The 15,407-nt window shown below is 48.1% G+C and overlaps 1 protein-coding gene across 1 annotated transcript in view; it reads left to right on the forward strand.

Annotated features, from left to right (window-relative positions):
- The first annotated feature begins 433 nt into the window (after nt 1–433).
- CAV1 (caveolin 1) overlaps nt 434–15,407 on the forward strand; it is a 74,566-nt gene continuing 59,592 nt past the window's right edge. The window contains exons 1-2 of the mRNA XM_069627930.1: nt 434–602; nt 3,394–3,567. Of these exons, the coding sequence (XP_069484031.1) occupies nt 573–602; nt 3,394–3,567 (204 nt within the window). The 5' untranslated portion in view covers nt 434–572. The remainder of the gene's footprint in view (nt 603–3,393; nt 3,568–15,407) is intronic.

The raw sequence follows: 15,407 nt of genomic DNA on the forward strand, positions 1-15,407 counted from the left end.
TTTAGCAAAATGACAGTATCTCGGCTATGCACAATCGTGTGGGTGCAGCTCAGGTGAAGGCCCCGTTTCTTAAGAGTCCTGTAGAGAGGTCAGTAGGTCACCGATGGGCCCCCTTACAGTGAATTGCGCTGTCTCTGAGTAGTCTTGAAAGCACAGTTCACCACGGGTGACGTTTGGTTTTAAAAACACCCTACCTGTGTGCTTAAAAAAAAATCGGCAAGAACGTACCCATGACCAAATTAAATGGAAACATCCGCACGCCGAACTTCTGGGAGTCCGCGGACGGGGAGACTTGAAATGCCGACATTTGATTGTCCTATTTTTGGATCGCCCATTAGCCGCGGGGATGTGCCTGCATCGAGCACTCTTGTCACCAGTCCAACAGCAAAAAGAAAGGCAGTACAAACATTGGAATGTCTCCAAAAACCAGTCCTGCCCGGGGCCACCTCCTCTGCGCTCTCCCTCTCTCTCTCTGAAGCTTTTTACAAGTCCGCACCTTCCCTTCTCACATCACTTAAATTATTACAGGCGCTGAAAGCTCAGGCAGAGCTCGTGGCGAGGTCCGGTGCAGCATGTCCGGCGACAAATACGTGGATTCCGAGGTAGGGCGCTCTCCCTCCCCCGCTGGCTGCTGCCTTGCTACCCCTGCTGCTGATGGCTGAACTGCCTGCTTGGCACGCCGTGCCCGTCTCTGCACTGGGCAGGGCACCAGCTCTGGGTCCCACGTCGGAGAACCTGATGCGTGCAGCGGCGGGCATGGATGTAAGGGGTGGGGGCTGTGCGGATGAAGGAATGCCATTGTCCGCATGGCTACTGTAGGTGCCACCAAGGTTGTTCTGCCCTGTCAGGTGCCAGGCAGCTTTACTGCGGAGCATTCTCGGAGGGTCCTGGGCTCGGCTTCAAGGGCGTGGTGCCAGTAAACCAGCAGCTGTGCCGTGTGTTGAACACTCACCTGGAGGTCGCTGGGCGCGTGCACTGCGCCCCCTGTGTCTGATATGTGCACCCCGTGCCTACCGGCTCGGAGGCTTTTCTGTGGGTGTTTCACGTTGGGTGGGTGAGACGCGTGGCTCGAATAAGCGGGTACATAAGGGCGACCTCCTGGCGCATGGGTGAGCTAGTTGTTTGAGGCGTGTGTGTGATTGTGCGAAAGTTGCGCGTATACACAATAGGCAAGCACTTGTGTGGTGCTTGTCTGTACTACTGTAATGTTTAGTATCTGTGCCGGGTCCTCATTTGGGTGGGTGGGTGCCTTTTGGTAGATAGTGAAGGACTGTTTGCTCCATGGGTGGGGTGCGATCGTGTGTGTTATAGGTCTGCATGAAAGCTGGTTGTAGTAGTTGCGAAGTGTGTTGTTATGCGTTGGGCGTGTGGGGGGGATTTGGTGGGCAGGGGAGCGTATGAAGTATTGTCCAGCTGTAATGGGCATGTTTGCGGTTCTGGTGTTTGCATATGTTCATATATGAGCGGTGTATGTTTGCATAGGCTGTTGTATGTGTGTGTTTTACATGGACAGTTAGTCATAGTTCGCGGGTTCAAAGAGGAGAGGGGCGTTGCCAGGTAGAACTATGAATGAACTGCCCTTGTGCGGGGCAGTGGCGTGCCACACAGTGAGTTCATGTTGCACAGTGTGGTAGTGGTCCCTGTTACTTGCCACACGAGAAGGCAAAGGTATTTTGCTAAAGGGGTGTCCATGCGCCCCATCACCGTCCCTGTTACTGCTGCCAGGGGCCATGCGTCGGAGATTATTTGCGCATGGCGCATGCCTAATCGGTGGTAGTGTGTTGGCACCCCCACGTGCACCTGATGTACGTGCGGGTTGTCGGTGAGTGCTTGGGGTGGTGGGCTACATGTAGCGGCAGTTTGTCCACGAGGAGGCGTTTGAAAGTGAAGGGTTTCTGGGCGCATGTGCATTGTGTCATCGTGCATGCATGTATTCATTTTGTGGGAGTTTAACACAGGTGCGTTTGTACTGGAGGCGGCTAGCGAGAAACATTTGCGTGCATTTCTGTGTGTACAATTTGTGCACTGAAAATGATGAGTGGCGCCCTTGTTGTTTGTGTAAGTGCATACGTGTGTACGTGCTATCATGTTTCGGAATATCCTCTGCATGCATGCATGTGTGTGTACACATTTGTATTTCTCTGTGTATACAGCGGGTTCTGATGTCATTTAGGTGGGCATGGTGTCTTCGTGCCTGCAGGTGTTTCTGAGTATATTGGCATGTGTGTTTGTGTGCAGAGGTGTAGGCAGTTGCGATCGCAAATATCTGTCATATGTGTGCATGCATGTGTGATGTTTGACTGTCTGCAGATGTCTGTCCGATTGTGTTCGGGGATATGTACTCTGCGTGTGTCTATCTCCAGGCAGGTGGGTGTGTGCAGAATTTGTCGCGTTGGTGTTCGCGAAATCTCTGTATGTGTGCACATGTGGGTGTGTGTGCTCTGCACGGCGTCTAATGTATGTGCGTCCTCAGATGATAGTGTTTTGACTCTGCATGCATGCGATTAGGTTGCTGTTAGACTTTTCCGCGTGCACACATTTCCCTTCCCTTGTGTGCTGCCCTGTAGGTGGGTGCGTGCATTGCACGCGTGTGTGATGTATGCGGGCCTGCGGTTGATTATGTTTATGAATGTGTTGTGCATGTGTACGTGTGTGACTAGGTTATTACGCTATTCCACGTGCAAACATGTTCCGTTTAAAGTGTGCTGCCGTGTAGGGTGGGGGTCGGGGGTGGTCTGCACGTCTGTGTGCACCTACACATGCGACTTTATGAATGTGTTCTTCGTGCATGTGCTGAGGTTCCTGTTCTGGGTGCATACATGTTCCTTTCCTGCATGCACTGCCCTGCAGGTGGGAGGGTGGGTGGGTGGTTGCTATGCACGCGTGTTTGATGTACGGCCGTCCGCAGGTGCGGGTGTGTGCTTGGGTGGCTGCTATGCATGCACACATGTCCCTTTCCACGTTTGAACTGCACGCATGTGTGATGCATGGACGTCTGCAGATGACAGTGTGTGAATGTGTTATGCATGTGTGTGCTCTGCGTGCACGCACTTCCCTTTCCCGCGCGTGCTGTTCTGCTGCAGGTGGGTGGGTGCCGTGCACGCGCCTGCTGCTGGGCGGAGGAGGGAATCCCCTTGGAATGTGGAGCCCCCCCTTTCCCCCTCGACAGTCCCAGCTCCGCTATCCGCTGACCCCTGGCGGGCGGTGGGAGCCTGTGCTCTGGTACCGAGGGGTGTGGTGTGTCTTCATTTTATCGTTTAAAAAGGCGGCGCCGCGCACTCCCTCCCGAGTCTGCTGCCTTCTGTCCCGCTCGGAGGTCTCTCTCTCCTCCGCCTCTGCCCGGACACCCTTTGAAGTTACCTTTCCTTTCCACCCCCCTACCCTTCTCCACAGGGGCTCCTGTACACGACGCCCATCATCCGGGACCAGGGCAACATCTACAAGCCGAACAACCGAGCCATGGCCGACGAGTGCATGCACCACGAGAAACCGTGCCGCGACGCCCACACCAAGGAGATCGACCTGGTCAACCGGGACCCCAAGCACATCAACGACGACGTGGTCAAGGTAAGGGAGGCGCTACGCCGCTAGGCGCTATAGCCTGGCCACCTGGACGATCTGTACTTTAATGAAGCAGCCCACCTTGCGCAGGTTTATTTTGGAGGGCGGGGGCTATTTGGGGTGAGTTCTGATTAAAGACTTCGCTCAATTTTTGAGAATGTTCAGTGCCACGAGGTGTATAGATCGTTATAACCATCGGGGGTGGGGGCTTTTGGGGACAAATTGAGAGTTCCCCACCAGGGACACTGGAAAGGCAGCCAGGGCTGGGGCAGAGTCCGGGCCCTGGAGAACTTGCCACATGTCCCTCTTAACTCCCCCATGTACTCAAGCGCTCGGTATACGCGGAAGCACCGCGGGTGTGCGCTGCTGAGGTGCTGTCACAGCTGCAGTGGAAAAAAGTACGGCGCACACACGGCCAAGTGCAGGCAAGTGCCCCCAGCGGACACTCCACTCCATCGTGTAAAAACCAGCGTTTTTAGAGCGAATGAACGTCTTAGTCGCTGGATTTTAGTTTGAAAAATAAAATACATACAATAACAATTAAAAAAATTCGTTTTGTGCCATGAAGGTGCTGTGCACGACCCGTTACGAGGGCGATCGAACACTGTGCACGTGCTTGTGTATAACACGCAGTTGCCAACTAGTGTGTTGATTAATTCGCTGTTGGAAAGATGGAAACGGCTCTGTCTTTTTAAAGGTACGAGAGAAGCGAAAACCTCCACAGTCCACTTGTAAGAATACTTTGAAAAACACGACGTTTTCTTGCAATAAACAAACCCATTTCTGTAGGTTTACCCAGACTTGGCGTTCACAAAACACTGCAAAGCCTTTGCGAAGAACTCATGCCATGCACACACAACTAAACATGCAACGTAGACCCCAGTTAGCTGTGCAACGACTTTCGTGCGTTTGCTGCTAGCTTCCCCCGCGAACCCCCAGCCCCCTCCCTACCCGCCTTTGATGCACGTGCCAAGTTTACTTTACATCCGTGCTATATATTTCATGGGAGGCTTTCAAGGGGGTTGCACCGTAATTTGTGGTACAGCCGAGGGATTGCGCACCAGGACCGGTGCCAAGGAGCGCCCGGGCACAGTTGAAGGTGACGCCCATTTTGCCGTGGATGGCTCAGTGTATGTGGTCCCTCAAGGGGTGTGTGTGGGGGGGGGGGGGGTGCATTTTACGATTTTATGTAAAAGGACTCGAAGACTCAACTTTTTTTTTTCATTTGTGGTTGACAATACAGGGGCCAGGCCTTGGTGCCCACGCAGCGACCACACCCTATTCGTTGGCCCGCTCCGCGCCCAGCCCAGCAAGGGCCTCGCAGCACCGCGCGCGCCCCCCCCCGGACGCCGTGGGAGGCCCGCAGACTTTAAGCAAACTGTGAAAGACAAACGCTCCGACGGGAGACGTGGGATGCGCTCGGATTACACCGCTTTAAAAGGCTTCACTGTGGGAAGAGCAACAGAGCTGGACGCTTTACACGTGGGCCTCAGCGCCGCGAGGCCCACGGGACACCCCTGCAGCAGACGAGCAGGTTCGAAGTCAAAATACCAATTGCCTGAAAAGGGCACTTTTCCACTATCTGATTTTTTTTAACTTGAAAAGGTGGTCCCATCATTCTATGCAACGTACCTTTTCATTTTTATCCTCATTTTGAAAGGTTTGTTTTACTTGTCTTCCCATTAAACCTGTCCATTTAAAACCTTCAGTAGAATTCGTCAAAAAAGTTCTCCAGAAAAGTATTTTCCCCTTAAAGCTCCTTTCCGTGGTTCTCGTGTCTCCACTGGGAGGGCGTGGTTCTGTTCGCGGGAGCAGGCCGCATGCCTGGGAAGGAATTTCGACATGTGTGTCATGGTTTAATGGACACAGGTCGGCGATCCTCGCTTGAACCTTTTATCGCCAGGTGTTAGGAAGGCCTGCGCGAGATGCCCGGTGCATAAATTACACGCGCCAGAAATGACATTTCACCTGCACAGTAACGTGTGGCTGCAGGCTAGGCTTTCGCGCCTCCCTGCCACACCCTACAGCCTAGCTGATGCGTGCACGGTGCGCATGTAGAGAGATGGCCCGACGGATGCATGCAATATACTGCAGCCCTGCTTTCCTGCTCCATGTTACTGTATCACATTAACTTTGTAGTGTTTTTCTTTTGGCACACTCCTGGCAACCGTGGTGCACGTGACCATTTTTCGCTAGCATTTGACCACAGAATGCGGACGAAAGACCCCCGCCAATCCTTCACTGTCCCTCCCCACCAGTAGTGCCTGGATGGACTCAACCCACCAACTACACCTAAAATTCGAAGAAAACAAAAGAGCAAAGTAAATATATTTATTTATTTATTTATACATGTATATAGCAATAGACCCGCTACAACATGTAGTACAGAGCAGCAGCTTTAGGCGGCCTCTGTGACTTTCCACAGCCAACCTTTACATTCAAAAATGGGCACATGCTGGAGGCTACCACCCCAGTGACGTGTCCAGACTCTTTTGACTGGGGTGGCCCATGTGGGGCACTGATTTAACAGGGGTGGCGTGAAGTACGAGCGCACACACACACATAATGATCATAGGTTAGGATAATGGGGTGGCACCTGTGGTAGCCAATCAGATTACAGGGGTAGCACATGCCACCCCAGGCCACACCCTGGAGATGCCGCTGTTAACCACCCATGCTGCAGGTGCCCACGTTGCCATTTCTAGTTCCTTTTTCCCATATTTTGCTTGTGGCCATATTTCCACATTCAGTAGCTCACGAGGGAAACCTCACGGCCACAAGGCCAAACTGTACGTTGCAGGTTCGAATCCCGGAAGAGCCGGCACGTGAAGGCTGCGTGCAATGAAATTGGGTGACAATAGTTCCCGTTATTACTGCACATAGAAGCACGAGGAATCCGGCATAATTTGTGATTATTTTGATTTTTTGGGGATTTTTAGTGGGGCCGCTAAAAGGACAAGTCACTTCCCCACAATACATAAAGTAAAGAGTGGAGCTAGTGAAGTAGAAACCCCCTGTGCAGTAGCCCAACCACTATCAAAATGTGGGACCTGTGATTTAGTACAATGTTAAGAGACTACCATACATTTACGAGTTGGGCAGAGCTGTAAAAATGCGGCGGTAACACCCTTACCACCCTTACCACCGCATTACAGCACCGAATTCACCTCAGCTGTGAGCCAGAGGTAAATCTGCTGACTCGCCACCTATTTTTTGAAAAATTACCACCGCAGTAATTCCACCAAAATGTCCCCATTGAGTCGTATGGACTCAAAAAAATAGGGATTTAGACCGCCACTTGTAATCCAGCGGTAATACCACCAGACCAGGTGGCAGTAACAGTAATTGCATTGGGCGGTATTCCGGCCAACTCTTAATGAGGCCCATTGTTTGGCCAGAAACCCAGAAATTTGAGCTCCTTATCTGCTAGCAAAAGACATTAGTGTCAGTATGAGTTCGGCAGCGTGGTACATCTTTGGTGGTCATTTCATTAACACTGATTTCTTGCCAATAACGGACGTACTGCACGTTTTAATGTGCTGCCAAATACTACGTTTGGGGCTAACGGTGGAGGATTGACATCCAGCACGTAGCTGTCATTGAATCCTTCTCTTTACCACCAAAAACCAGCTGATTTACTGCAGTCCTAATTACCACCTGCGGTAAATCTGCCAAATTCCCCATTATAAATGTGCATGAACAGCATTTTAGCACCACTTGTAATCCGGCACTAATCCCGCCGGACTAAGGGGCAGTAATGGGTAAATGATTTTGGTAGTATTTTTGCATAAATACCGTCAGAATACTGCTTTACTCGGAATGGCCATGATTGCGTTTACACTTGACCTATATTTGTAATTTCTGAAATATCAAAATAAAATGAGTTAAGGACCTCATTATGTGTATGGTAGTAATGGTAAACGCATGTGGCATTTTAACTACCTCCTATTTCTTAAATATCACCGTATTGCACAGAAGGTGTTGTATGATCTAAATAAGCACTTTTTACCCCATGCAGTACTTTTCATGACCCCCTATATCATAAATATCCTATGTGCCCCCAACTCCTATTTAGGTGGTGTATAGAAAATACATTTTAATTAATAAGTGGTATGTTTTTACCATATGCATAATGAGGCCTTTGGACTTCTACATTAATCAAATACTTCTCTTTGGGGGTCTAGGATGCATAGTACCGCAGGGTAACGCACAAGTACCCTCAACATTGCCTCTGCACTCTTCACACTGGGCCACACTACTCTACATAGACTCTGCCTCTTTAATTCCGGAGACCCAATAAATAATGAAATCATGCACTGAAAGCACAACGTGCCGGGAATACAGTTCAAGCTTGAAGTAGGCGCTTCATGAGGTCCAGCCTAATGTGGCTACGCCGAGACAAGAAGCCAGGGACCAAGATCTTGTGCTTTTTCTTTGAAAAGATAAGAGCTGGAAAGATTGACTTTAAAAGGGCTCCCCACAGAGTCAAATTGGAGAACTTGGTTTTGGGGTGAATTAAGATATTTCTACTGCTTTTCGTTCGTTTCAACTGGTGATTACTTCATTTTTTTAAATAAAAAAATTATGCACAGGCGTGCACCTTTGAACTACAAAGCAGCTGTTCTTCATGACACTGACCCCTGTAAAACGTTGCCCTGCTTGCCAATGTATGAAGTGGGACCTGTTGGGCATAGAAGCAGAGTAGCTCCTTATGAAATACCTCTCAGAGTTTTTCCAATATTTTAAGCCTTCAATTTGATGCGACTATCTGGTAAAAATTAAGCCGTTTCTGTTGACCTTTACCTTGCAGGGAGCTGAGAGGGTTGTCCAACTCCAGGCCTCGAGGGCCGGATCCATGCCAGGTTTTCAGGATAACCTTCATTAATATTCATGAGAACAATTTGCATGCAATGATTCTAAATGTATGCACATTTTTCCTCATGAATATTAATGAGGGATATCCTGAAAACCCGTCAGAATCCCGGCCCTCGAGGCCTGGAGTTGGACAACCCTTAGGCGTTGTCACATTTTACATTCCTTTTGGGGAATTATCCCAAACTAGAGCCCGGATGTTGCGAAAACACGGCTCAATCTGAACAACGAATCACAGAGGTTTAATTTACAAAAGTTGTTTATCTTCCTATTATAGAGGGTTGCCTCCTCAAAACCCCAGTGCATCATCGTAGGAGCAGGTGTGAAATGTACCCGGTCCATCAACGCCCAGCACGCTGTGCTTGCAGGTGCTCCCTCACTTTTTCCATTGGGACTTATAAGTTCGTCATGAGTTACACAACTGTCCAGCTTGGCTTCTTTGCAATAATCTTGCAGTTTACTCACAATGGTGAGGACATATTGCTACATAAGAAATGGAAAAGGGCTGTACAAATCCATTGACACGCTGCACCATCTGATGAAGAAGCCGGTGGGACTTCGAAAGCTAATGCTTTGTTCCATCTCTGCATAGTATCTTCAGTTAGAGCAATAACAGATATCAAAGCCTGCACTTTGTGCTTCCAGAAGCCTGAAATCCCCCTGGTTATTGTGGTGCACAGTGAAAGATATGTGCAGCTACTGAAAATCACCATCACTTTATCACGTTCTATGTTGCACGGTCCATCATGTTGACGTTACGTCGACCGCAATATCCGACGTTCCCTCTTCAGTCGCTCTTTTGAGGGTTAATGTACCGCAGCATGGCATCCTTGCAAATCCCCCGCGCTTCAGGAATCTTTGCTCAATTGAAAACCTAATGAGGCATGGCCAGAGGTATTCAAAATTAGTAGCGTCAAAAGTGGAGGCCATTGAAGCATTATCAGCCAATCAGAGCGTGCTTAACATTTCAACGTGGGTCAGCTGTTTCGCTCAAAGTTGACACACTAGCCATGGATGGCTAAAATATTTCTGGGTATGGTTACAAGACAAAAAAGAAAACATATTCTGTTATTAAAATGCACCAGCTGTGCTCACAGATGCCCAAAAAGTCAAAAAGTGAATTCTTTTATACTTTATGGTGTTGGATTTGTAAAGCACCAAGCTTTCATCATGATGTCTTCAAATGGCTTTTAGGTCATTTGCTGATGATCTATTTTAAATTGTTTAAATGTAAGGGTTCATGTACCACTAAGGGCGTTTACCCCATTAGAGCTTTCCGACTGATATACAGTACCCTCTATATCAGAGGTCTTCAAACTGTGGGACGCGCCCCCCCGAAGGGGGGCGCGGCCGCATCCCAGGGGGGCGCCAGAGCCCAGCATGAAATGTTAAAAAAAAAAAAAAAAAAAAAAACCTTTTCTTTCTTTTTTTTTTTTTTAGATTGGAGGAAATGGGAAGTGCCATCTCTCATGGTCAGACTGGGCCATAAAACGGTCTTAGGCACCAATGAAAAAATGGCCAGCAGTTGCAAATGGATATTCAGTGTTTAGTCACAGACTGTTTGAACAGTAACCCAAAGGGGTTGTTTTTTGTTCAAATGTAAACAAATGGTGATATTTAAAGAACATTTATTCAGCAACAATGGTCAAAACTACTAGCTGCATAGTAAAGTAACTCCTCAAACTGGCCCACATTGGCCAAAAAAGTGGCCCATTTTTACTGGCCTACACTACCATTTTGCATTTTCCGTACGGTCATCGCCCTATTGCCCTATAGGCCAGTCCAAGCCTTCCGGCTCATCCATAATGGGTGAGGGGGCGTCCACCCACTGGTCACCTCACCCATTATGGAGGAGCCGAAAAGCCAGCCCAGTGAAACACTGAGCACTCCCTCAGCTGCTTTTTCCAGCTGAGGGAGTGCTCCTGGGCTGGCTGAACTGTCAAAGGGAAACTCTGTTTGCCTTTGACAATTCAGTTCCCCAGCCGCACATGATCACTGATCCATGCAACGCTGGGGGTGTTTTGCTTCGCCAGCCTTGCATAGCTCATTGGAAATGCTGGCTGGGGCACTGCATGTATGTATGTATGTGCGAGGGGGTGCTCCTGCGCCTCCTCGCACATAGGGGCAGAGCAACCTGGAGCGGGGCATTTTAGGAACCAAGCGAGGTACGTTTATGGCGATTTATTTTTTATTTAAATGTGTATGGATGTGTGTATGCTTGTGTTATGGGACTGTGGTGGGATCAGGATGGGCGGCCGCACAGATATAGTGATGGGAGTAGGGTGGAGAGAGCCCAGGGTCTGTACTGGGAGTAGGGTGCGGTGACGGCGCGCAAAAGTTCATAGCGATTTCTACATACTGTCCATCTGGCACTTTTGGGGGGGCCCGGCCTGCCCATACTTTACTCAGGGGGGGCCCAGGCCAAAAAAGTTTGAAGACCACTGCTCTATATGCTATTTTAGGGGGGCCGTTGCCATACCTTCTAATGCTGTGTCAGCACAGTTGCACGCTGATACATAAATGGCTAGCTATCTTCAATGTAGCATGTGCCGATCTAGCCAATCTCCTGTCGTATTTGCCTCTACTATCAACCGTGCTGCCATCTAGTGGGGATTTTGGGAACTTTCGAGAATTTCCCACACACATCCTAAAACTTATTTATCGACTAGCAAAAAGTATCCATACTCCACACAGGTTCTGTAAACAGACATAGAAACGCTCTCTTCAGTTTTTGGAAATCAATGATCATGTAGGTCGCTGTCCCGAGTCGCTTTTCGCTTGATGTGCTTTGCACCATGAAGTAAACTGCACTTTGAATGGGCGTGTATGGCTGACTGACATACCCCAGAGCAGATGTGGAGGGGAGGTGAGAGTTGAAACTGGAACGTGCAGGTGTTAGATTTCCCCATGGCAAGATTCCTCAGGAGCTACCGTAGGACAGGGGTCTGCAATCTTTGACTCTCCAGATGTATTGGACTACAACTACCATCAGCCCTAGCCAGCATTGTCAACGTGCAGGAATCATGGGAGCCATACTGTTAAATGGACTTACTACCAACAACTTCTTGGTGAATTGAATAGTCTTTCCCGAGCAGTAACTTACAGCTGATCCTGGTAACTTATTTCGGAATCGAATAGTCTCTCTCTCTCTCTTGCTCTCTCTGGGAGTAAACTTAGAGTAAGACTCTATGCTTGAAATTTCAGTGTTTGTCCAGACTGCACATTTCAGCCCTAGAGTACAGTCTTTTGGAATAAGGGCCTATATTATTTGCCGGGCATTGGAATTCAGTATCCGGTTCCTTCAGCAAACCACCATTTTCCACTTCACTCGTGAGCCTTGCCCCTGCTCGTCTTGCATCAAGTTTTCCATTCAATGCTGGCTGAGAGTGCAGCTCAAGTGCTCTGCCAACATTGTGCAGTGCTCTCCCAACGCGCGCCAGGTGCATCTGGAGTGACCCGTCGTTCCAGAGGCTGTGCAGAACCAGCTGTTTCCCTTAATTTTACTTTCAATGTGTTTATTTCACTCTGAACAATGCTGCATTTTTATGATCCTTTTAGTACAGGGGTACCAGAACTAAAAATAAAGGGGACTGATGTAAAGCTCACATTATGGGCCCGATTCATTGAATATTTGCCCGGTTCAAAGTGAATTTGCACTGCTGAAAAGTGACTTTGCATTGTCTACACAAACCCTGATTCATGGAACCGTGCAAAGTGTATTTTTGCCATGCAATTTCCGTGCAAAGTCATTTTGAACTACAAAAGTGACTGCGCTGACTTTCCCCCCCCCCCCGGGAGATTGGCTGCGCAAGCATCGCGATTCTCCCAAGGGGAAAAAGAAACCATTTGCACCCCGGATAAGTCCATGGGGTGGGGCAAACATAGAATGCAGGTCCATAGAGTTTGGTCACGACCACCCCATAATGAAGCAGCCGGCCCGTTCCCCACCTCTGCAGGAAATCGAAAAGGAAATAACCCCTTGAAAGAATGTCAGGCTAATATTTCTGCTTCGCATGGTTGGCCAAGGATTAGGCCCAGAAGAATAGAACAGGTCATTGTTGCGTTGCCAGATTGATGTGAAATGCCCGGAAAGGAAAGAAGATCTGCCTTTCACTTAATGGATCCGCAAAAGAGGTTGGGTTTACCCAGATTATTTATTTAAATCATTTATTAGTTATTTATAATGCGCCTATACAGCAAATGGTGTTTCAAGGCTTTTGAGCTTGTCATGCGTTCATTGCAAGGTCCAAATGGACTAGCACTGTTCCACTTTGCATACAAATGTGCGTCACTTTCCATTGCCTTGTTCAGACACTTGCGCTGTTTAGCAAGCAACAAATTCAATCAAAAGGTGCCTCTTCCATTTTCTCTTTGGCTCTTCCTTAATATTTAGGGCCTGGCCCTTTATCTTCTCTTTCATCCAAATCTAAGGTAAACCTGTGGACTGCTTGCTCCGCCAGAGAACAGAGTGATGGGACAAAAGACAAGTTTTGAGGAGCACAGGTCCTCTCGACACAACGGATTTGAGAGTTGTGTATATGGATTCAAGCCTTTGCAGAAAAAAAGTTTTTCCTACATTTCAAATTCATGAATTTGCACTTTCTTCTTCTTTTAAGGTGGGTGACGGTTCCCACACCACCATAATCTTCATTGACACCCCTTCCCCTTTTTTATTTTTTCATTTATATACAGGAAAAAACAATGCTCTTTTGATCGTAAAAGAATGTACAATAGTTAAGAAATCAGATCTGATGGGAAGCAGTGAGCTTCTTACAATGGGGTAAGTTTGAGTGACATTCTGACCAGATTGTGTTGGGGAGTAAATGGAACAGTCACCAGGGACAATACATGGGTGGACTTGCATAGATTCAGTACAAGCAACATTACACAAGTGCAAGTAGGCAGTAGCGGGAGCTATGTTAGGTATGTGACCGTGATGGATGAAGTCTTAGAGCGAAGGAAGTGAAATTGAGGGAGAGAGGCAGGTTAACTTGAAGGAAGATGAGAGGTTGGTTAAGAGGGTAAATCATAGGTTTTCAATTTGGCTTTGAACAATCGGTGTGGACTGTTTCTCAGATGTCTGTGGGAAGAGTATTCCATGCAAGTGAAGCAAGTAGAGAGAGAGCAGAAATGAGAGGAAGTACAGAGGGTGAGGCACCCAATTGCAGTTTAGGAGGCATAGCAGAGATTACGAGAAGCTTTGTAGAGTTAGATGGAGGAGGATAGATACAATGGTGCCTTACCGTGGATAGATTTGTGACTCGAGAGAAGACATTTAAATCCGGACCGGTTTTGCATCGTCAGCCATCCAGCCTGGTGACGGTAAGAGGAAGCAGGTGTAAAGTGAGGGAGTTCAAAGAGTCCTGGTAGCGAAGTTAATGATCCTGTCGAGAGGACAGAAAGCAAAGTTGGAGAGACCAAAGAGGATGCTGGCCCAGTAGTCCAGTTTAGATAAGACGAGAGTGGTTAAGAGATGCTTGGCGGTGTCAAAAGGAACAAGGTGCCTGATTTTCCTAATATTGAAGAGGTTGAGGCAAGCTGCTGGTGCAGTTTTGGAGATGAAAATAGAGAAGTTGTGAGAAGGGTCAGAGACGACGCAGAGGTTTCTAGATGAAGAAGAGTAGGGTGGAGTATCAGGTGGGAACTGGATAGGCAGGGGAGGAGAGGAGAGAGGGGATTTGGCAGGAATGAAGAGCACCTCTATTTTGGAAGAGTTTAATATCATTGAGTGCAAAGCCATCCAATATGGTATTTTAATAGAAATCAGAGGAGAGTTCAGGAAAAGAGAAGATTTGAGTGTTGTTCAAGAACAGTTGTTTCGAAAACCCAAAGGATGCAATTAGTGCCCCAAGAGCAGAAGTGTAGAATGTAAAGAGGAGAGAACCCAAGACAGAGCACCAACAATTGGAAGGGTGAGTTGAGAGATGATGTTGCTCTAGGAGACAGAGAATGTGAGGTGCAAGTTAGGATTCAGTCCAAGCAAGGGCTCAATCGTGAATCCCAAGAAGAAAGAGTACATTGAGTAGATCAGACTGGTTGACAGTGTCAAAGGCAGTGCACAGGTTAAGGAGAATTAGGATAGAGGATAGGTTGGAGTGCTCACCAGAGGCGATGAAGTTGGGCACATTCATGAGAGCAGTTTCTGTGCAGCGACAGCAGCGGAAACCTGCTTGTAGGGGATCTCAAAGGTTGTGGATGTCTAAAATATTGGTTAAATGTTTGAAAACAATGCTTTCCAGCACTTTTAGAGTAGTGCGGAAGGAGAGACAAAGGACGAGTTCGCCAGCAGGTTCACATCAGCCCCTTACTTTTTTCAGGAGAGCGATGCTCCTGGCCATTTTGAAAATAGAGGAAAAGCAAGCAGAGTTTGATGGACAGGTTGAGAGTTCAGCGAGGTGAGAGAAGAGGCCACTCAAGGGGCAAGAGGCTTGACTAGCTGAGGAACAAGAGAGTCAGATGGGGCACAAGCAGGGTTAGCCTTCATCAGTAGAAATAGGGCTGCTTCAGTATTAGTGTGGCTGGAGTGGTAGATGGATGCAGAAGATGACGGTAGAAGAAGGTGAGTGTAGAATGAAGGAGGATGGAGTGTGAGGAAAATCAGGATTGAGACTATAATTTTAGAAATGTTTGCAGAAAAGTATTCAGCTAGCTGTGAAAGTGGAGTTGACACTCATACATTTACGATGAGTGAGTGATGTATTTAGAGTGCCCTGTAGTCGGCGAAGATGGTTGGAGTGAGAGTCGATGAGGGTGAGGTAGAATGCCCCTTTTGCACTATCAAGAGAGGACTTGAGAGCGTTTAGGGCAGAGAGGTATTGAGCAGATCCTCATCACTTTCCCTACAACCTACACTAAGCTCCACTAATCCATGTTCCCACTCTATTTATTTGGCCGATTTTTGTTTTTGATCCATTCTGGCGAAACAAGAGCACTCTTTTACGGCGTATGTATGTTCCCCAAGGGATAACATGAGC

The sequence above is a fragment of the Ambystoma mexicanum genome, chromosome 12 (genome assembly GCF_040938575.1).
Source record: "Ambystoma mexicanum isolate Mex_15411 chromosome 12, UKY_AmexF1_1, whole genome shotgun sequence".
In the NCBI taxonomy this organism is placed as follows: Eukaryota; Metazoa; Chordata; class Amphibia; order Caudata; family Ambystomatidae; genus Ambystoma; species Ambystoma mexicanum.